The following is a 23883-nucleotide window of genomic DNA, read 5'->3' as shown; positions in this document are numbered from 1 at the left end:
GTTCCATAGTAATGGGAAGAGGGACTGCCTCTGACATAATCTGATTGGCCTGCTCTTTGATCACCTCCCCCTGAGGGGGGAGCAGCCTTACCAGGCCACAGAAGATGACAATGCAGCCACTCCTGATGTGATCTGATAGACTAAGATCAGAAGGAAGGAGAGGAGGACCTCCCCTATCAGTGGACTTGGGGAGGGGCATGCGTGAAGAAGGGGGTTGGAGGGTGGAATCTGGAGGGGAGGAGGGAGGGGCTTATGGGGGGATACAAAGTGAATAAAGTGTAAATAATAATAATAATAATAATAATAATAAAGGTTAAAATCTTCCCAGGATGCTTCATTGCCTCTTACTGTGCAAAGATCTGCAGTTTTGTGTAAGTTGTTTTAAAGTCAAGGTCTTTGGGACTATAGGAGGAATGAGATATAAACCCATTTTCAGGGATTCCAGCTAGAGGAGTTTGTATTTGTTGTCTTTCCCAAGTTTCTCCGCTGGATTACCAAGTGACCATTAGAGTGAGGGAATTAACTAGCTCATGCCTTAGATAAGAGGAGCATCAACTTCTCACTGTTTGAGGATGTGATGAAGAACCATCAGAGAATGAGCCTTTTCCATAAGTGGAGTCAGCAGTGCCTTCATTACAGTGCTAATACTCCACCAGTCTAGTGTGCACTAGGTCAGATCTCAGCCCGAGCTTGCAGCCATCTTTACTAACAGCTCTTGGCTGTGGAGGCTTGTTTGCTGCGATGTAGCAGGTAGACCCAGGAGCAGCCTGCATCCAACCCCACTGTTGTGATCATCAGAAACGTCTCCAGGAGTGGTCACTTCAAAAGAGAAACCACTGGAGGCCAGAGAGGTCATTCAATAGGCTCACTCAGAACTGACTACAGCCAAGTGACATACCGGAAGAAATGGGGTGTATATGTGTGTGTGTGTGTGGGGGGGACTAGTCAAATTCTGGTTGTTTTGAAGTTAGAGCTGGCAGAGAGTTTGAAAGAATGGTCAGAGTGTGACAAAGAGACAAGTTTGAGCCCCAACAATTACGTTTCCACCAACCACGTGAGAACACCTGGAGAGGCTGGCCTGGCTGCCATTCGGATAGCTATGTGAACACAATTTTGGACACTAAATTTAAAAGGGTTGACTGGCAAGATGGTTCGGTAGGTAAAGGCGCTTGCCACCTAACTTGATGGCCTGAGTTTGGATCCCAGGATTCACATAGGAGAGAACTGAGCCCTGCAAGTTGTGCTCTCACCTTTACATGCACACTGTGGCATGGCTATACACACACACACACACACACACACACACACACACACACACTAAAATCGTTAAATATGTTTAAGAGACTCAGACATCTAAATGGAGCTGCCAAGAGACTGAATACAGTGTGGAAATGAAGGTGGATCTGTTCTGTTATTGTATGTTTAAGCAGAACTAAACTTAAGGGTAACATTTAATAAATCAGAAAATGAATATTGTTTTAAAATTAAAGACACAGGATAAAGGCCTGAACACCAACCTTTTGATAGACGGGATGGGTGGGGCAACCAAGAACAGGAACAAGGCAGGAGACACAGGGACACATGACTCCAGGGACAACCAGGAGTGCTGGGGACATTTTCTATTTTCTTTCTTACTTGGATTTAATACTGCTAACCTTTTTTTCTTTTTCAGCATACATGTATTAGGATGAGTATAATTTGATAGGGATGGTTGGTGCAGGGTTTTGTCTGAAACCCTGTCTCAAAAGACAAAACCCTGTGATTTTCCTGCCTCATTAAGTGTTAGTATTACAGGCATACACAATGTTTTTTTTTTGTTTGTTTGTTTGTTTTCTTTTTTAAGCTTTATCACAAAAGTGGGACATATCGTGCATGCAAGAACTCAGGAGGCAGAGATAGGGGGATCCCTGAGTTCGAGGCCAGTCTCATCTGCAAAGTGAGTTCCAGGACAGTCAGTGCTACAGAGAAATGTCTTGAAAAGACACAGCAGGGACGACAGAACTTAGCAGCAGACACTACACATCATCCACTGGAAGCAGCTTGACCAATCCTGCTTCGTTTATATTCCCATCCATGTCTCCCCATGAAATGAATCAAAACCTAGCATTTAATGTATTTAGTAGGAGTCACAAAGACTTGTAAAGAGTAATTATAACATCATTATCACATCGGAAAAACATTATAACCAGTATATATTCTATTGTATACAATTCTAAAAAAACAAAAACAAAAACAAACAAACAAAAAGAAAACCTTGTTTGACTGATATTCTAAATGGGAGCCACCAAGTATAATTATTTCCCGAGTACTTCTTGGTTTATAGGTTCCATCTCTATTGCTTTCATCCCCCTTGAAATTTATGAAGAAAATAAGTGTCAACTACATCCTTTTGCTATGCCTTTCAATCTGATTTTCAGTTCTATTTTTTGCTAATTTGAAAGATGCTAAGTCTAGTAGGCAACAAGTAGGCAACTTTTTAAATATAATTTTTATTACAATTTATTCACTTTGTATCCCAGCTGTAGCTCCCACCCTCATCTCCTCCCAATCCCACCCTCTTTCATCTCCTTCCATGCTCCTTCCCCAGTGCACTGATAGGGTAGATTCTCCACCTGACCCTAGCCTATCAGGTCTCATCAGCACTGTCTTTTAGTCTTCCTCTGTGGCCTGGTACTTTATAGGGCATGTTTTTCCATCAGAAACACTCCATGTGACAGCATCCTTCCCAGTTTTAGCTACTGTTGATGCTCTCTCTACTGCAAGTTACAAAACCATGAGATCATTATTCCATCGTTAAGTTTTACATTAATTAAGTGGATTTTCCTCCCAAGAAAAACTGCCTTTCATCTATTTGCCTAGTGGTTCAAAACAAAATAATGGATACCAGCATTCAAAATAATGAATTAGTCCCTAACCATTTGCCAATGGTGACCAATTACTGCTCTGGTTTTGTGTTTCTCTGTATTCTAATTATGTATGAATATTCACTGACTGTTTCAATTCATTGCTTTTATCTTCTGTAACTGTTCAAACTGCCATATCCAGATTGGCCTACCCATATCACTACAGCAGACTGAACCAGATAGGATGTACTTTTAATGTTCAGTCCCAGTCATTTCCTGCGTAACTACTGTGTTAGGACTTCATTGGGAAAAGGGAAAACCACGAACCTTGCAGTATGCTCAATAATGCTTCACTCCAAAATGTCCATAATTGAATTTTTAAACCTGGAAATATGGCACACAACTGAACAACTGGGACTTTGCAGATCTAACTTAAGAGTGTGAACTGGGGGAGATTCTGCTGACCCAGAAGGACACAGTACACCTTATAAGGAAGACAGGGACCAAGGAGCAGAGATTTCAAGAGGTTACATTGGGCTATGATGGTGGAAGATGACCAACTAGTGAACGAACTGGAACTGACTGGGAAGAGGCAAAGGAATGGCAAGACCCTCCCACCACATCTGGGACTACCCTGCCAATACCTTGATTTCCGATGGAGGCCAATTTTAGATTTGTGGTCCCCAGGACTTGTGTGTTTGTGTGTGTTTTGCCACCCAAATTACAGCAGAATCAACACAAAGCTTTTGGCATATTTTTATTGTGAAATACTGGGTTTAGAAAAAAAGTACAAAATGTCAACAGTCAGATGTGTACAGGTACAGTATTTTGTTAATCTATACAAATGACCAGCATAACAGGTTCGTTGTAAAATGCATATTTAGACCAATACACTCTAAAAATGACTGTAATATTCACAGGCTATTAATACATGATAAACTGGAGCCCAAGTGGCCCTCACTGGGCTATGCTAACTGCAGCAAACAGGCTAAGAGCACAATACAGCACACCATAGCATCTCTGGACAGGCCACATTTAAAGACCATCAACTCAATAGGTCAGCACTACAGATCTGGGGCTGAGACTCAATTACTAATTTATACAATTGCAAAAGAATCTAAGTTATAAAATAAGTTCATGGAATAAAGAGTGTGTCCAATTAGGGCTGAATACTGTGACACCCTGCATTTCAGTTTTAGCCTTGCACTTTACAAAGCTTCACTATTTTAAACTGATTTTCAATTTCATGTTAGCTCTAAAGGGGAAGGGATTCCATTTCTATTATCTCCAACAAGGTATCAGAACTACTGTAGTTCATTTAGAATCGTGACTACTGTGGAATGTAAAGTGGCCAGGAAACTGTAATACATAAGTCATTACAAAATTCAAAGCAAAGTAACGACCACTTTATGAATGCAGCAAATCCGCCAGACATTAACATCCACATTAAGGCATTATCTACCATGGTTTGAGAATAGTAAATTATTCTTTCCAAATGTGACTAATTCAATCTTACTGTTACTTGGAAATTATGTGTTTCCAAACTGGTGGATTTGCTTTCTCTTATAGTAAACAACTGTGTGAAATTTACTAAAACTTGAATAATTTAAAAAGAATTGTTATATTTATGTACTTTTAAAAACACTAATCTTTGATATGAAGATCATATAAACATTTCTCTAAAAACAAAACCTTCAAACTGATGAAAACAAGGTAAACTGTTTGAACAAGAGAAGTCATATGGTGTTGCTAGCAATGCCTGAAGTTTTGAAATTCACCGTGAAGCCAGAACTAACATTAAGTAGATCAATTTTGGTTACTTGCTTAAAACCACTGAAGTTCAGAAGCTAATGCGTTATTTCTCAGAATCTATCCCACAATATCTTAACCTTTTATAGACAATTTTATTCTTTGAGACAAATTACTTATAAATAGTGTCTGAATTGTATGGATTTCAATCATTCAGACATAAGCACAGATTTGATTATAAAAAGTTATTTAATTTTCCAGATTTGTATTAAATTTACAAAGTATGGTGTACATAAATATTAACTTAGCCACACATTATAAAAAAAGCAGATATATGGACTGTTATAGAAACATTATAAATTTTAAAGAAATTTTATATAAAAATAAAGCAAAACATGTAACTCACAAAATATAAACATGGAGCAACACAACATAAAAATAAATCACTCTATCCAAATGGAGTTAAAATTAAATCTTTAGGAAAGTATTCCAACATAATTAAGTGAACTTAAAAGACCAACAGCTTCCCTTATGATACAGCAGCAAACCACAAAATCACCTAAAGTCTATATGCATTATCAGTTCATTCTTAATATGCAATCTTGCATTTACTAATAAGTTTGATTTTTTTGAAATTGGGTTCTGTACATATGCACTTATATACAAACACTTATTAACATGATTTTTTTAACAAACCATATGTACAAAAGATCAGCATTCCTATAAATAAAAACATTAGGTGGCAAAAAGGCACTTGTAAGTAAAAATCTACAGTTTTTACAAAACAAAAACACATTTTACCTTGGATGCTGTACAGTAAACATCAATCCTATAACAGTAATGAAATGTTAGATTACTAAACTAATGTTAGTGAAGTAACTTTTAAAAACATATTTACATATACTCTGAAGCTCTTTTAATAAAAGCACCATGATTCTCTAAATTCATGTTGATGTGAAGTAAAAATACAATTTAAAAAAAAAACAGGTTCACCATTTTCCTTGTTTAAAAGTTTTGCATTTCTAAATTGAAAACTAGTTATTTGAAATCAGCATAGTGTTAAACAAAAGAGAAACACAACCCCTGCTGCTGTTCTTCCAACCACACCATTATTGCATGTTGCATTTTATACAGCGCACACATGTGCACTCCACAACCGTTAATACTATTGCTAGAAAAAAGTTCTGGGTATCAAAGAATTAAGAAGTCACTCCAAACCAGCTGAAGTTTATCTGCATGTTTACAACTTAAAAAATGCTGTGTGTCAGTTACAAAAGTGAATAGGAAACACACCAATGTACTTGGCATGTAAAAATATCTTTCCACTGCACAGAACCTAAGGGTTTCACAGGACCCCTCACACACACTGTCAGGCAGAAATGCTAGACCAGTGACTTTCTCAAGGAGATGTTAGCACGCTTCCACTCTTGTCAAACTTTTTACCCTTTGACAAGGCTGCAACCTGTTTGAGTAGTTCTCTGTTTTTGGCCTGTGAGAGACAAAAATTCAAGTTTTAAAAAGTTTGAACTAATAAGCCAAAACTAGTACTTAATACTATTTCCTCATTTACATAAAAAATTGTATCAGTGAAATACTGAAGAGATCCAAGAGTTGGTATATTTAATCTTTTTAAGGTTAGATAGGTAGATAGAAAGAAAATTCTAGATTGTTTACCAGCCTTTTACAATTATCAATATAATTTGTCCCAAACTACAATTATTTACATAAAAAAATGGTAAACGGCTCTCTCCCTAGAGGATTCAAATTTAAAATATGAAAAAAGCTTTTGGTTCTTTAAAGCATGAAAGCTATTTAAATGCATGTTTTTCTACATAAGACTGAATCATATGTTTATTCTGGAGAATTTTCCAAGCAAGATGAATGAGGTCTTCTACTGGTAGGCAGAAAAAGAATGAGACTATTTTGTAAAAATCATTCTATCGTGTCGGCCTTTAGGAAGGTCAAGGTCCTTCTCAAAATTTTTTTTAACTTATTTATTTACACATGTGTGTGCGCGAGCGCGCAGGCCATGATGTACACATAAAGATCGAAGGACAGCTTATGGGAGTCCAGTCCCACTTCCCACTATGTGGGTCCTTGAAATTAAAGTCTGGCTGTAAGTTGCTACTCTTTACCATTTGTCACCAGACCCCAGTGTAACTTTCATGTATACTTACTTTAGTATCGTCTCAGCAACCCCCTAACAGTACTGGTATAATTTCATGAAAACCTTCCCCCCACATCTCCAATGACTCAAAATTTCACTTTACCAACGATCTGAATTTCCCCCTGACTACACAATGCCTGGTCTTCAGGCAACACTGCCTGCAGGGGTGCCATTTGGTAACAGCATTGCTTGTGAGGGATCTACAGGTAGGGTCTGCACTGAGTCTTTTCTCATTCATGTGTTTGTGGTACTATATGCCCTTCGGGAAGTTAGATAATCAAAGTCCCTCATGGAAACAGACAATCACCAGGGTCATTCTGAAGTTTCTGAACCAATAGAAACAATATGCAGCTCAGGTACTCCTAAGAAGCAACACAATTTTAAAATCCTCAGGCACTGGAAATAAGTTCCCATTACTCATTATCTGTCACTCTGACAAATCTAGTTGCCTGCCAGATGTAAAAAGTAACAGTGTAGCTACATATTATTTAACACTGAAGTACAGCAGACCCACTGGCTAGAAATAGGAAACTCAAGAAATAAATTTCAGAGTGCAGAGCAATGAAGGACATAGAAAGGCAAAGGCCAGGGCTGCAGAGGCAGCAGTTACCAGCAAGAATTTACCCTGGCTTATCAAATCATTAAAACTATGCTTTCAATTATCAAGAATAACTGAAATTACATTTTTTCCTTAATAGAACAAAACTCAGGAACTAAAAAATAAATCTTCAGTTTTTCTCTTGAATATTTTTGCAGCTAATTTTCAATATATATATTCATAGTCTCCCAATGATGTCACTAACTTTTTGATAAATTACACAAGACACAGGCTTTAAGAAAAATAGTGCACTGGTTGCTATTTTGAGTCTTATTTTAATACTTGAGTCAGCCTAAATAAAGGAAGAATATTCAATGAAAAACTACACAGACCCTGCCTATCTCCAGGTCCACTTACCCATGACTTAACTGGAGGACACCTTATCTGTAACAAGAGACTCAGGCAGTTGAAAGAACTAACCACACAGCCAAGGCTCAGCAGCCTGTACACAAGGCATTCATATGTAACCTCCCTTCCCCTCTTAGCTTGTCTTACTAAAGAACAAAATTATTACTTGGCATTATTGGTACTTAGGATTTTACACCACCTGAGGGACGAGTTTCAGTCTGTATTCCTAGGCTTGATAGTTTAAAAATATTTAAAAGAGCTATAAGAGCAAAATAAATTTTGTTAATCATTAAATTCTCTGTATTATAAATTATTAAGAAAACAGGGAGGAGTAAAGGGGCACAAATCCTAGTATTTGGAAGCTAAAGGAGGATCTTTGAGGGCAAATTAGGCTATACAGTGAAGCACTACTTCACAAACAGAACAATAGGAAAGATAAGAAAATAATTAGGTATACTCACCTCAATAACTGCTATAAAGGTAGTAGATAGGACTACACTTAGCTGTAAAGAGCGTCTCTAGCAGAAACTCAAAGTGTACAGGGAAGCAACTGATCATGAAGGACACACAGATAACTGAGTAACCTGAGGTATAAGCTGTTCCAGGACTGGGGAACATACAGCTAAATCTTGGATGTTAAGTGTCTATGTTTCACTACATATGTGACCAGTGTCACCTGTAATTTGGAGGTAACTCATAACTCAGTTCTTATAAGAAGCAAATATGGACAGCATATATAAAACATTGATCACACCTTCCCTTCTGCATGAATGGCTACCATGGTGGTAGCATAGAAAAATTCAGCTACAAGAAAGTAAGCTGAAGACACCAACCAGACTAAAGAAAAAATGGTTCTCTTGCAACTGACTTTTTTTTTTTGAAAAAAAAAAAAGAAAAAGAAAAAAAGAAGAGGAGACAGGTGAGGTGGCACACACCTGCAATACCAGCACTCATGGAGACAGAGGTAGGAGGATCACTGTGAGTTCGAGGCCAGCCTGGTTTACAAAGCGAGTCCAGGACAGCCAAGGCTACACAGAGAAACCCTATCTCAAAAAACCACAACAAAACAAAAAAACCCTGCTCTTTGGAGCAGTGGAAAGGAAATAACAAATCAAATTTAGGAAGTGCTTACTGTTAGCATGGGTTACTCTATATCTTAGAAGTATTTACTTCACTGTTTCAGTTATTTAAGGTTGATTATATCTCAGTGACTCAGTCAGTATAACACAGTAAGAATATAATAAAACAAAATAATGGCTGGTGGGCAAAGACAGTAACTAATGCACAAGAGGCCCAACTCATGATAAACAATCTCTGAGGAGGAAGGGCAAATGCATTTCCAGAAATCACCACCAATGAACACATTCCCTGGATGCACTATGTCCCTGCTTCTACTGAGGCTACTTTTCAAATTCCTTTCACTAATAAGATCGGGTTAAAGAGAAGGGCATATACATCTGGATTCTAGTAAGTATATAAATTCTATTCAATTATGAGGCAAACCAAACTATAAAAGGAATAGAAAATATGTCTTAGTGTTATGGAAAAATGAGCAGAAAACAAAACATACAAATGAAATAATATTCACACATTTCTTTCAAAGCTGCACTTTTCCTTCAAGTCTGAAGTCAGAAGATGACATCATCTGTATGGTTACAATTGAAAGCTTCCTAACCTAGGGGCTATGCTTCAGAATAGCCCTTACCTAGCATGAGAGGAAACCAGGGTTTGATCCTTAGAACAGTAAAACAAACAAAAAACCAACCTAATAAAACAACCCTAACCCTGTTACTCAACGATTAACTCTGTCAATGTAGTGTGGTTTCCTGCCGCTTATAAAACAGACAAAGACAAGTTTAAATAAGGGAATAGCCCTTTCTATGCTCACGATCACTGTCTACCCTCTTTGTGATAGTGGTGCTTCATTTTGAGTTACTCTGTGTGTGTAAAGCCTACACGTCCACACTAGACACAACAGTGCACCTACTACACTGCCAACACTTTCACAAGTCCACAGCTAAGCACGGTCTTGATTTGCAGCACTTGCACACAGCACGAAAGCAAGCCCTTCAATTATGGTCTTGAGAACTGGCTTTTTTTTTTTTTTTTTTGGGGGGGGGGGGGGTGCCGAGGAGGTTTTGAGACTTTTTTTTTTGCATAGCTTTGGCTGTCCTGACTCTGTAGAAGAGGTTGGCCTTAAACTCAGAGATCTACCTACCTCTGCCTCCCTAGTACTGGGATTAAATAGATGAGCCACCACCGCCCAGCGAGAACTGGTTTTATCTCTCTTCCGGGTATCCAAAAGGAAACGACAAGAATGATTACAGTGCAACTTCTCACCTCAGTATCATAAATGATAGCCTCATCTTAGCTCAGTAGTCAGGTGCACAGTCTTCACTATTTTTTTAGAAATCCCAATTAGTGCGTGTACGTTTGCAAGATAAACAGTGAATTACCTTTCAAGCGACTTCAACTTTTTAAAAAAACTTTATTTCATTTTATTTTATATGCATTGGTCTTTTGTCTGTATGAGAGTATCAGATCCCCTGGAACTGTAATTACTGTGGTTACAGACAGTGGTGAGCTGTCATATGGGTGCTTGGAATTGAACCCAGGTCCTCTGGAAGAGAAGCCAGTGCTCTTAACCACAGAGCCATCTCTCCAGCCCTCAAGTGATTTCAAACAAGAACTTTTATGGGATCAGGATCAAAACTTTAAAGTCAAAATTAAAACTGAAAATGCACAAAATAGGGGTAATAATAACAATCTACCTAAGTCAAGAAATACATAAATATATTTATTTAAATCTCCAGCCCAGCACTTCACATAAAACACCATTTACCTGAAGTTGTTCCACAGTTTCTTTGTGCGCTTTTTCCATACTGTTCATCTTAGTTCTCAAATTTGACTCTTGGTACTGAAAGTCTGCCTTCAGTTCAGTTAACTGAAATTAACAAAAAAAAAAAAAAAAAAAAAAGAGGCATTCATACACACACATACATCTGTCCAAGTATTAACACACTATGTAAATATTGTTTGCATCAGGCGCATATTTGTTATGAAGGTGGAGGAAGTTGGCAGTAGCTGCATCTTTTGTGACACAATGAGTTGTCTGTCCCAACACAGTTGGGATTTTAATGTTAGGAAAGATCTTTGAGAAGTTTCTTTTGGCTTAACTGTTCACTTTCACAACTAGCATGATAAAGGAAAAAGCTTAGTGGCCTGCACCCTGCAGAGTGCTTCACCTAAATGTACTTCAAAGTAAGTTAACAGGTTTCCTGTGAAAATCCTCTTCACAGAGGAAAGGAAAAAGGAAAAAGGCTTTATAATGGGCAAATTTACACAATGGTTATCAACCAAGAGTGATGGTGTTTGTAATTGTTAATTTGTGCCCACTATTATGTACACAAAGCCATTATACTACATTTACCTATCAGCAAAAATACATTCAATGTGGCATATGAAAAGCAATCACTGTAAAATATGAACCAAATTAGGCAAGTATTAGGAGAAAATTCAGTGTTGTGAGGAAGTAGAGACCACAAGACAATGTTTTCATTGATATGAACACAAACAAAAGTATAACATCTTGCAATTTCAAATTTATAGCCTAAGTCACTATGAACAGAACCACACAGAAACAGCTTCAGGTTATTCTTTTAAATTTCTGCCATTATGCAAGCTTTCAAAGTTTGTGTTTTCCCCATAGTTACCAAGTACCTAGTAAATAAAGAGGTACAAAAGCCAAGAAAAAAAGTGAAGAGTTTATGCTCATCCTTCCAAACAAAGGATTTTAGTCTCTTCTATGTCAGTATGTATATTATAGAGACTTCTGTTCTGAAATGCCAATTCGCATTTATTCTAGTCGCCGTATGCTTCCAGACTATGAACTTCTGAAAGGTAAAAACTACCTGCCTGTCATTCTTTCTGACTTAGTACAGTGAGTAACTGCCTGGCTTTGGGAGTTACTCAATAGCTGAAACAGGGGCAAAAGACTAATTTGATCCTTTTCGATTATAAAGAAAAACTGCAAGTGTGTAGTTTAATTTAGATACATAATTATTTTCTGTACAACCTAATTGTAAACTTGCTGGTGTTTTTTGTTTTTAAAAGAAACACTAAGGCAGGAAATGCTAAACTACTTAAACACAACAGTGATGCTTGGGATAAGGGACCTAACTGCCTACAACAGCAGTTTTTAAACCTGTGGGTTGCAACCCCTTGAATGACCCTTTTATAGTGGCTACCTAAGACCATCAGAAAACACAGATACTTACATTATGAGTCAGAGCAGTAGCAAAATTAGTTAAGAATTAACAAGGAAAATAATTTTATGGTTGGCACCCAGGGTGAAGGGGATAGGGTCACCACAACATAAGTAACTGTATTAAAAGGTCGAGGCCTTAGAAAGGTTCTGGGCTACTTGCAAATGCCTAGTTTGGAATTACTGCTATTTTGCATTAAATCTGGCATTTTATTCCATTTTGTTCAAGGTTAATGTAGACACTCTTGGCTCTGTGTAATATATTAAAGTTTTGTGTACACATTTTTAATAAAAGCAAATTAATTTAAAACTTCTGTCACTCATAAAGAACCATAAAAAGAAAACTACAATTATCCAATTTAATCTTGCATGCCAATTTTTATAAACTGAGTTTACTCAAGCTGTGATACATACTAAAATAATCACAGCACTGGGGAGGAAAAGGCAAGCAGATCCTGAGTTCTAGGCCAGCCACAGGCACACCTTGACACTCTGTTAAAATATAAAAATGGAACAGTAGTAGAATGAAGGCCACTAATCATCAAGGGCAAAGGGTGGGAACTATTGCACCAAAAGGGCTGAATGCAGGCTCAGGGACTAATTTCATCTTATTGGACCTGTCTCAATTTGAATCTCTTTGCTGATGGCAAGACCCTTTTAAAGATTCTAGGTCTTTTTTGTGCTCATTTCTTTTGTTAAAAATTGTATTAAAAACACAATTATTATTTTGTAGGAGTTATTCAAAATTTTTTTAAATGTTTTCCTAGTGGATGCTTGTCTGGAACTTCTAAATATGTAGATGATAAACAGGAGCACCAATACACTGAGCATTTATACATACCAAGAGCTGCAGGAAATACTTCTCTCACACACAATCATCACAGCTACTCCATTAAGTAGCATGAAGCACTTTATGAAATGAGAAATCAAGGCCTCAACTAGTGAACATGTTCTATTTAAGGGCACACAGAAATAAATAGCCAGGATTGGAATTTTATCCTGAATGACTAATGACTAAATGACTATAAAGCCAGTAAGTACATCCACTTCCTAAAAAATGCTCTCAGACTCTACTGCTAATCACTACCGCAGGACATGAGATTATTACTTCTCACAGCAAAAGACTGACACAGAGACATGACCAATATATATCAAAGACTGTTTTCAATTTCTTTTAACCCACAACATTTATATATTCCATTTATTATCTTAAAATTAAAATATCGGACCCATTTTAAATTTGCATGCTAACTGAAAACTATTTAAAAACTACTCCTGTAATTAGCTCTCAGTTCTGATTCTTAGAACTATGAACATTCTCAAACACCATTTTTAGTTATTTTTATTAGACAGCTCAGAATTCCAATTTTGACTTCTGTAATTTGTTTTGTAGGAGTTATACATTGTAAACATTACCAAAAAATTATAAAGAAAATTTGCAAGGGTTAAATAAAGTCAAGATGCAAATCTTACCAAGCCTCAGTGAATTATATTCTCACCTTTTTATCTTTTTCCAAAATGGTCTGGTCTCTTTGCTGTAAGAGACGCTTAAGTGACATCACTTCTTCTTTCAGTTGACTTATTAGGACAAAATTGTCTGTTCCCCCACTATCTGCTGACTGATTTATAGAGCTACTAAAAAGAAAAACATAAAACAGTTACATAAAGTAGAAGGAAAATCTGCAGATGTTCAAATTGCATAAATTAGACAATTCCACAAACATCCTTAAGGCTAATGCAAAAAAATATGTACCTGACAGAAATGGATGCAACTGGCAAATTACCTTACTAATGGCACACATTACATACACCTGCAGAAATATAATTCAGTATTAGCTTTTAGGGGGTCAATACTTCTAGTGTAAAGCAATAGGCAGCCAATTTGTACAGTAACATCAGCAAACGTTGGCTAATGAACTAAAAACAAAGTCACACTCATTTTAAATCAAAACATTTTCTAAGCAGGTCAATTTAAAAATACCACAATCAGATTTGTGTTTCTTTTCCTTGAAGAACAATTACAGTAATGTTCTCTATTCAGATTTGTTCTTTTCTCAAAACCCAAATTTATTCCCCAGTTATTACATAGTTCAGTGCCACTTTCTTATTGCCAAAATTAAATTTTTTCTTAACTGATTCTGTATGTTTTATTCTCCCGGTGACTTAAAAAAAAAAAAAGTGTCTAAAAAGTCGGTGTATGAGACCCAATGTATCTATTCTCAGATAAATATGTAGTGAAATTTATAATTAACCAGAATTATTCAATTAAGTTCAATTTTCATAGCACTAAAGACACTCATTTTTACCTATCTCCATTAGATGGCTTAGATTCCAATTTGGGCTTTTTCTTTGGAGTTTCATTCTGAATTGCTGCAGAGGATTTATGGCTGGAAGAAAACATTAGCAAAAATGATTAGAATATAAGAAAGGCATTAACTCATAAGCTAGTCTTCCTCTGAAATATCACAGAACATCTAGTCTTTTCAATCTAAACAACCACATTAGAGAGGCGACTTAGATACGTGCACTTCAAACACAGCACACACTTACCTCTGTTTCCACAGTCCCTGCTCCTGCTCAGGACTTAGACTGCTGATTCTGAAAAACACAAGAGTAACATCTGATAACATTATTTAACACTTTCTTTTCCAACAGAATCAAACTGTTATAGACCTTCTGTCACAGAAGCTATATAATCTGATAGACGGAACAAATCACATTTTTAATAGGACAAACTCTAATTCAATGATTACTAGCCAGCTTTAATTTTTTAAAGACCTGTACAAGAGTAGACTGCATTTTCTTTTTAGTATTTCCAGTAACGCAATTTAAAATTATATTCAGTTTTGGAGTACATGAGCACAAGACCACAGCAGGCTCACTTAAGAATCTAGGAATGATGATGTCAGCTGCCCTGGCCATTCCATATAGGAGACTGCATTAATTCGGCTCTGCTAAATGCAGATAAACTTCACATACTCAGGCTGCTGAGAACCATGTGTTAAGCTGGACGAGGAAGTAGCTTATTTCTCTCATTTCTTCTTACCTTCTCTAAGTAAGTCTTAGATCTCTTCAAAGTCTGTAGAACTCTTTGTCAGTATTGCATAAAAAAGTCACACTTAACATATTGGAAATTTCATAAAAACAACTGACTTCACTCATAATACTATGATTTCCTTTCCATTTTTCCATATTAATAACCACTACATAGTCTGTGAACCAGAAACCCATTTTTATACAACTTAAGAAATATACATCATCTAGGCTGTATGACCTTAAAGTTATTTAATATCCTCAAGTCTCAGTTCCACATCTGTGAAGTAGGTGTAATTCACTTTGTTTAGGGCTACAAGCACTTATAATTAACACTGCCTAATACAGCATTAATGTGTATAACAAATGTATACATGTATATAAAAATCATGTAAGTCACGTTTTCGAGGAAAAAAACAAACAATTAAAGTGTACCCAGACTGAGCTGTTAAGTGAAGAGTTGGGGAAATAGGAGTTGTGACCCTATTAACCAAGTTCATTCTTAGATGCTCAAACTTCAAATTTCAGTTCTAAAGGAGGAATTCCTCTGTACATGTGTAAGGGTGTTTAAAACAAATCTCATTACATTCCCAAATCACATAATTATTCATTTAAGTAGCAACAGCACATTAATGATCTGTCAGAGACTTCTGGAATCTCCATTTTAGTGATCTGGGGCTGTCATTCCTGGATCCAAACTGACTTTAGTGCCACAGCCTGCTACAGTGATCCCCTCATCATCCATCATCATCTATCATATCTACATGTTCTTCATTCTGATCTACTCAACTTAAGACCCAACAAACTGCCTTGCCTATTCACAGCGTGATCTTTACAGCCATCAGATGCAAAATTGTACTGTCAGCCCTGTGTATTGCCAGGTTCTGTATCCGAGGCTTCAACCAACTAGAGAAAATGTAAGTCAGCCTACAGTGATCGTCTGCACCAAAAAACACAGAACTTTTTGTCTTTTCTGCATAAACAACATAATCAACAATGAGTTATGACTATGTCCCTTATGTTAGGTATTGTACTACTTTACAATAAAAAAGAAGGCACAGGTCATGCAAATACTAGATCACATCATGAAGGAGACTGGGTACTTTGGAGTTTGGTATCCAAAAGACTTGGAACCTTTCTCCTGTGAATAACTTAGAATAATAATGTATATGTATTTCTTAAGTGCCTCTCCAAAAGAGAAAAAATTTGAAAGTTGGCATTTTCTTTTTCCCCTTTCCATTAGAAAATTGGTATTCTTTTAGAGTAGATGGCTGCCACCTAACTCTACATCTTGTTCTTTTCTATCATGCCAAAAAAATTCCTTCTGGAAACACAGCCAGAGAAGATATTCTAGAGTCAGAGTAGTAGTTCTTGTGGTCCATAGTTACTTGACCTTCTTAAAGCAAGAAACAATCAAGGCTGTGTTCCTTTGCTCCTAGGGCTACTCAGATGTAAAATCCCAAGATTTCTTTTTACATGTCACTGCATTGCAGTCAACCATCGTCACCCTAAGAAATACTACAATATAATAGCAAATATTAAGGCCTCAGTGAATCCTCAGTCCAAAAGGTATTTGCTGGCAGTTAAGCTAAAACTTTTATGTTTCAAAATGCAGGAGCCATTTGTTTCCTGCACATAAAATATTATTTTAAATAACTCTCTGAAATCTTAAAGATGCAGAGTAAAATTTACAGAAAAAAAAATTTATTCTGAAAAATGGGTATATATCATATCCTTATTTGAAATTTGCATTTACATATTAAATTTGTTTTAATGTTTTTTTTTTCTGCAAAAACTAAAATTACATCTTAAAAACCTCTTAATAGTACAGTTAACACATTGCTACTACATAATTTCTCACCATCCAAAATCACTTTAAGAATTAAGGTGCTATATTTGAACAGCATTACAACTACACAGCCAACAAAAGTCAAAAGCAAAGTACCCATAGCTAAAAAATACTATCCCTTATATTTTGGAACCTTTAAGATTATGTAAGCTTTCAAAGTTTGTGTTTTCCCCATAAGTTACTAAGCACCTAGTAATAAAAAGGTGCAAAAACCAAGAGAAAAAGTGAGTTTTATGCTCATCCTTCCAAACAAAGGGCTTTAGTCCTTTCTGGGTCAGCATTTATAGTATAAAAAGACTTCTGTTCTGAAATGCCAATTCCCACACTATCAACTGCAAGTATGTGGTTAATTTTAGATACATACCAATTTTCCGTACAACCTAATTGCAAACTTGTTGGTGTTTTTTGTTTTGAAAAGAAACACTAAAGCAGGAAATGCCAAACTACTTAAACACAATGTGATGCTTGGGATAAGGGACCTAACTGCCTACAACAGCATGTAGCTCAATGGTAGAGCCTGTGCTTAGCACACAGGAGACCTGGATTCAATCCCCACTACAATAATGACAATATTTCCTATCAGTCACAAATGATGTTACAATCTGTTCACAGAAAGAGCTAAACGTGTATTCCTCCACACTGGTTTAAATATGTTTTATTAAGACAAAGAAATGGCAAGTGAAATAAACTTTAGATATGGGGACAGTAAACAAGGGCTTCCTATGAAGCCTTCACCTGAGCTTCATCTCTGGAAGTCACATAAGGTGGAAGGAAAAACTGACTCTACAAAATTGTTCTCTAATCTCCAAGAGTGTGTTGGCAAACACACACCCATAAAGTTAAAAAGTAGAATTTATATAAATTAGACCCCCAAATTATCTTTAAAATGGAAGCTTTTGTTAACTAGCATAATTGAAATGTCAACGTTGATCTATCTTGATTTTTATACATGATGATTTTATAAATGTATTCTTTACTACTTCGATAAACAATGAATATATTCTGTGTGGAACTTATTCAGAGAGCATGAAATAGGGGCATGACCAGACACTAAAGCAGCTCAGTATGTGTACCAGAAACTAGCCCAGCATCTCACCACTGCATGGAGGCTAGTACAAGGATCATTAGCAATGTCAGGAAGGGTTTCACAAAGGATTTCAAAGTGCTTACTTGTGGTGGCCACTACTGTGGCGGTGGTGGTGATGGTGGTGGTGGTGATGGTGTTTTGAATGGTGCTGGTCTTTCTCAGTGAGAGATGAAGATGAAGAATTGGAATGTGAAGACCCCAAACTCTTCCTCTGTTCTTTTGTCTTCTGTAAAACTCTCTTGTATGATAAGGTACAGAGCCAGCACAGTAACTTCCCATCAACCTTTTAAGAAAATAACTGCATTAAGCACACTTGTAAACTAGCTCACGTGAATCCAGCAAGCATACTCAACTTGCAATTATACTTTACAATTTTGTGTGCAAAATTCTGAGTTTTATGAAATTCCAGAGTAAGTGTACATAGGCAGATTTTTTTTTTCTTTTTAAATCAACAATTTGACACTTGGAATAAGAATGCAAGAGAATTATAAAATTTGCTAGAATTGATTTATAGACCTTTGGTACTGTTAAAGTATTTTAATTGAGAGACACTTTATTTAGTCTAGAAATTAAGCACAGTAAGGGATAGAGAGATGGTTCAGGGAGTTAAGAGCACTTTTTGCCCTTACAGAGGATCCAGGTTCAGTTCTCAGCACCCACATGATGGATCACAACCACCTATAACTCCAGTTCCAGGGCATCCATGACCCTCTCTTAACTTCTGTGGGCATCAGGCAGACAAATGGTACATACTCATAGATGTAGGCAAAATACTTACAGACATAAAAAAGTCTAAAAAAATTTTTTTGAAAAGGAGTACAAATGGCTGATTATCTCTAAGAAATCTAGCCTGAATGTTTTAGTCTCAGTATAATTAACCAAAATAATAAGAGTATTTCCTACAATAGTAAGTACTGTGACTTTAACAAAATCAGAAGCCTAAATATCAGTTCTCATTATATTCAGTTTATATACCTGTAGATTTGCCTATTATCTCTAAGTCTAAAAACCTTTTTACAGTCATTCACACACACACACAAAGCAGTACAAAACTCCTGTCAGATGTCACAGCCCCTACTATAAACAACTGTTCTTCCCATAAGTCATTCAGTACTGTCATTTTTAGTTTTAAAAATTGTTCCAAAGGCTGTGATGGATCTTATAAAAACATGTTAAGTTTTATTCAGCTATTATTACTGCTCCTGGCTATGAGTTCAATTAAATTCACATATACGTTATCTTCAACAGACACAAAAATCACAAATGTATTGGTGAACTGTCAAACATAAGCAAGAATGCAATCCTGCATTTCCCCTTAAAGGCCACAGCTCACTATTCACTGGTGTTTCTGGCAATTTTTCAGACCATAACTACTGCAAATAATGAGAATCAATCATATGAGTCCAGTAGAGAGAAAGTAATTTCTTTCTAAAATTAAGATTTAGTTTCTGAGCCAGGTATAGTGGCACATGCCTGTAATCCTAGCACTTGAGGAGGCAGAGGCAGGTAGATCCCTGTGAATTCAAGGCCAGCCTGGTCTACAAAGGGAGTCCAAGACAGCCCGGGCTTCACAGAGAAACCCTGTCTTGAAAAACAGAACAAAACAAAACAAAAGTTTCTGCCTTTCTTCCTTTCATACAGGAAATGCAGACATGTCTTACAACTAACGTACATACAGTGCTGTTGGGGACCTGGGTAAGTCCCTCAAAGACAGTCATCCTCCAAAGACAGTGAAACTGACAAACAGGCCTGTGTGAGTGCTGGTCAGCAGAGGAATGGCACATGCACACCTAATAATTAAGTCACTGTAGGCAGAGAGAAACAAACAGTTTCAAACATGAGCCCAAACAACAGGCAGAATACTAACTTGGAATTTTATGTGCTAATATGCCACCGGTTATTTTTTTTTCACAATTTCAAGTAACCAGCAAAAGGTTATAAGCGAAGGATTTACCCTGTAACTGAGCTGGGGTGAACAGTGAAGAATAAATATCAAAGTAGTTTTAAAAACTCTTTGAGACAGTTTTACTGTATTGTCTAGGCTGGTCTTGAATTCCTGGGTTCAAATGATTGATCCTCCTGCTTCAGCCTCCTAAGGAGCAGGGACTATAGGCATACACCATATTTAACATGACTGACTTTTAAAGTATAGTCATCCTAACTGATCAAGATAAATCAATGCATGATGTAAAGATAATATGCTATCCTGTCATTTTTGTTTTGAGGCAGCAGAAACAAATGTCTTAGAAGTGTACTGATTACAGTAACTGCTACATTTTTTGCTCTTAATTCTAGAAGACATCATAGCATAGATAAAACATACTTTTCTTCTTCCTTCCTCCTTCCGATCAAAAGCACATTGCTGTTTGCACTGTTCACAGGTCTGAGGTGGTCCGTATTTTTTTTCTGAATTTGTACACCGCTGACACTTGGTACCAATAAATGCTGCAATTATGTTACAGTACTGACAAGGTTTAGGCTGAAAAATAAACACACTTAGTTTAACTGAGATACCTTAAAACCTTGTTGTATAAGACACATCCAGTGTTAGTAAAATTAGGAAAGCATTTAAAATAAAAACATTTGTTCTGCTATATAGTCAAAGACAAATATAGCGTGTCTATTCTTTCAACTAATATTTATTGCTACAGTCATGAAGTTCAACTACGCCTGCTCAGAAATCTGACCATTGTGAGAAATATACTCAGCACATTTTATACAAGACAAAATTTGCTTATGAGGTTAAACAATTATTCACAAAAAGTCTCATAAACCTATAACAAGGATATACACTTGCAGTGATATGCTAGTTGGCTTAACTGTTAAATCATTTCTTCAATTAAAAATAATTTTACCATATATAGGGTGTTACCACAATAAATAATAAGTATCTTTCCAATAATAAAAAAATAGCATAAGCATATTCAGTTAAGTAACAATGAACACCCTTGACTTCTTGGATACTCAGGACACTACAGTCTTAAGCACTTTGACCAATTACTATGCTAAAATCTACAGCATACATGTTGGCCTATTTGTACCATGATACCGTCATGAGTTTTGAACACCTGAATGGTGCCGCCATATAAAAAGTTCCAGAAATCAGGGAATGTTTGAGTATGTGGAGAGTGTAAATAAATGTTCTCCACATTAAGGACTTTGCTTTATACTTTTAAGAAACAGCTTCAGAAATTTCACACTGCATTCACTATATAGCATGTAAAGCATGCAGCTGTTTTTTTTGGTCATCAAAACTATAGAAAATATTGCCCATGAACTACTTTGATATGTTGAGATACAGAAGTAGAATGGCCAATAACAATGACTTAAAATGAAAAACACACTTACTGTTCCAAATTGCTTGACATTTTGAGCACACTTCTTACAAATTGTATTAGTTTTGCTGAAAAGGAAATTATATTCAGATGATTATACTCATGTAGCTTTCCAGGATAAGTAACACATGCTGACCTATAATAAATGGATGAGTCAAAGATTTGTAGAGTACTTATTCTAATTCACAATGAGTAAAAATATAAATAAAAAATATTAAGTTTAGGATAGTTTTTTATAAACTTATTTCTCTTAAAGACAAATTTTCTATATACTATTTACTTATTAGAAACAATGCCTCCAGGTCTCAGGATGTATCCCCAAGTTGGTCTCTAAGTGGTAATTCTCTTGCCTCCACCTCCAAACACTGTGCTTATAGGTAGCCAACTTACCGTACATTTTCTGAAAGGAAAACAAAGCAGAAGTGCTAATGTGTTCCCTCTGGTTCTAAGCTCTCCCTAAGAGTACAAATGCACATCCTCCTGCATCAGGGCCCACCTCACTTCCAGTCACCTTTTCTCCACTGTAATGTCCACACGTACTCAGTAATAAAATTATTTTGTGAGCTTAGTTTGTGTCCTCTAAAAAGGAATTCCCCATTAAAAACATGTTTGCCAGAGTTACTGCTAAAGTCGGTGACTTCAGTCTTGAAAAGCAGTTGGTACCTCAGATTAATTAGCAGTTTTCCACTAAAAATAGTTTAAAAGTAATTGTTCATATTTTGATTGTTGGCAAAAAAGTGTTTTCTATCCATCAATTTATCCCTAGTTTCTCATGTTCAAATTGAACTCTATTTTTAAAACCAGGATCTTTTAGTCAGTGCGTTCTCTCAGACTATATATAAATAGTTCTTAATTTTAAATTTAAGAAACAGAAACATTTTTTCAAAGTTCTTTCACACAAACCCCAGATATTCCTTACATGAACTTGTAACAATGAAAAACTGTTCAGTATACAAACCTCTCCTGCTGAAATTCTGATCTGCAGTAAGTACATTTTACAATAGGATGTGCAATCCGACATTCCTGTAATAAGATAATATATGTCAGTATGTATCTCAGAGAGCCAATCTCACTTTTCTGGTAGAAATTACTCGACCTAATCAAGTGCCTGAAATGTCAATAAAATGTGGCTAGCAACGTAAACAACTGGGTGACTTATCACATCAGCAGCCAGTCTCAGTATAATTCCATGGGAAGGCCACAGACATTTTTGCCATTACTGGACGTGGAGGAATATGGAAAAGATAAATTAGGGAAGCTGTCAGGACTGGCTTCCAGGGGTGATTGATTACATGTGAAACTACTAGTTATTTTGTACAGTTGCTCACAGACAGCATCCCGGCTTTTATGGGATGGGAGGAGCTCCAAATCAGAGCATTCTGTTCCCAAACCAGTCGCTTCACTTTCCGGGACAGGGAAGCAGGATGCCATCAGCTCTGCAGCTTCGGGTTCGGGTTCCTAGCAAGAAAGTGCAAACACGGCGCCCTGCCTCCCAGTGGAAGGAGAGGGCAGCCCCTGCCAAAGCTGGGGTGAGAAAGTCTGCACCGGATCTCTGCGACACGGTGGACTGGTGGCCGCCTGGCTCAGCCCCACCCGAGACCGCCAGGAGCGGCCGAGCCGGCCCCAGCCTGCAAGCAGGCGGAACGCGGTCGACCCGGGTCTCGCCCACCTGATGCCCGGGACCCGGCGGGGAGCGCTGCGCTGAACGCCCGGCGCCCACCGACCTTGCAGAGCTGTTGGCCCTGCGAGAGCTCCTCGAAGGGGTAGCGCTGCGTGCACTTGGTGCAGGCGTACAGGGCCGACGCCGCCATCCTGCTTTCGGGCTCCTCCGCGCGCGCTCAGGCGGGGCCTCCGGGAACTCGGCTGCCCCGCCCGCGGGCTCCTCGGCCGCTGCAGCCCAGGCCTGGCAACCGCCGGGCCCCCCGCGTCTCCCTCCGCCTCCGCCGCCGTCCCGGGACACCCACTGCCGCCCTCCCCGCCGCTCCCGCTTAGGCCCGGACCGTGGCGGAGGGAGACGAAGCCGGGGCTAGGCTGTGGATTCCGCTTCCTCCTCGGCCTCGCGTCCCTCTCTATGATTGGCTGCAGAGAACCTTACGTCACTTGAAAGCTCCGCCCTGCCCATGGCCTATGTTACACAGGAAGCGCCCACAAAGAGGGGAAAGCACCGACCAATAGGAGGCCGCCTCTCTGAGAGCGCGAAATCCGCTTTGAAGCAGTCCCGCCCACAAGCCACAGCCAGTCCTCGTGTGGGCGATGCGCCAGAGCTCATTGGGCACAGGTCGCTCTTTTTAAGCCCTTGGTTTCCATTGGACCATGTCATTAAGCCCCTCCTACTCTTGTTCTTTATTGGTCAAAAGATCAGTACTTCACCTGGAGAGGCAACGCCCTCTGGAATTTATTGCTGGGGTACTGATGAAGTGTTTCAACTTCCCAGTCGCCTTTGTTCGGCTCCCGTCATCCGCCGCAGCAGCAGCCGAAGGCTCCAGAGGCCCTAGCCTTTGCTTCCTTCTCCTGAACAGCCACCCCTTTCCAGATGCCCCGAGCCGTCGGTCAACTCACGGCGTTGCCGGACCCGTAGGCTCAGTGCCGCGCTACCTTGTGACGTCACCG

The 23883-nt window shown here is 37.9% G+C and overlaps 1 protein-coding gene across 2 annotated transcripts; it reads right to left on the bottom strand.

Moving 5' to 3' along the window:
* Positions 1-3588: 3588 nt before the first annotated feature.
* Fam76b (family with sequence similarity 76 member B) lies at positions 3589-23255 on the bottom strand. Of its 2 annotated transcripts, none has more exons than XM_055615607.1 (10): positions 22998-23255; positions 22232-22296; positions 21287-21341; positions 20262-20417; positions 18022-18221; positions 14520-14567; positions 14276-14356; positions 13469-13604; positions 10548-10649; positions 3589-6081 (listed from the first exon to the last, which is right to left on the bottom strand). In XM_055615607.1, the coding sequence occupies exons 1-10, from the start codon at positions 23082-23084 to the stop codon at positions 5992-5994; spliced, it is 1020 nt and encodes a 339-aa protein (XP_055471582.1). In that variant the 5' UTR covers positions 23085-23255; the 3' UTR covers positions 3589-5991. The 2 variants fall into 2 exon arrangements, with proteins under 2 accessions (XP_055471582.1, XP_055471583.1); XM_055615608.1 differs by having other exon boundaries at positions 3595-6081; positions 13469-13601.
* Between the last annotated feature and the right edge of the window lie 628 nt (positions 23256-23883).

The sequence above is a fragment of the Psammomys obesus genome, unplaced genomic scaffold (assembly GCF_907164565.1).
Source record: "Psammomys obesus unplaced genomic scaffold, mPsaObe1.curated_primary_1811, whole genome shotgun sequence".
NCBI classification, from domain to species: Eukaryota; Metazoa; Chordata; class Mammalia; order Rodentia; family Muridae; genus Psammomys; species Psammomys obesus.
This window is presented reverse-complemented; position numbering and strand designations above follow the sequence as displayed.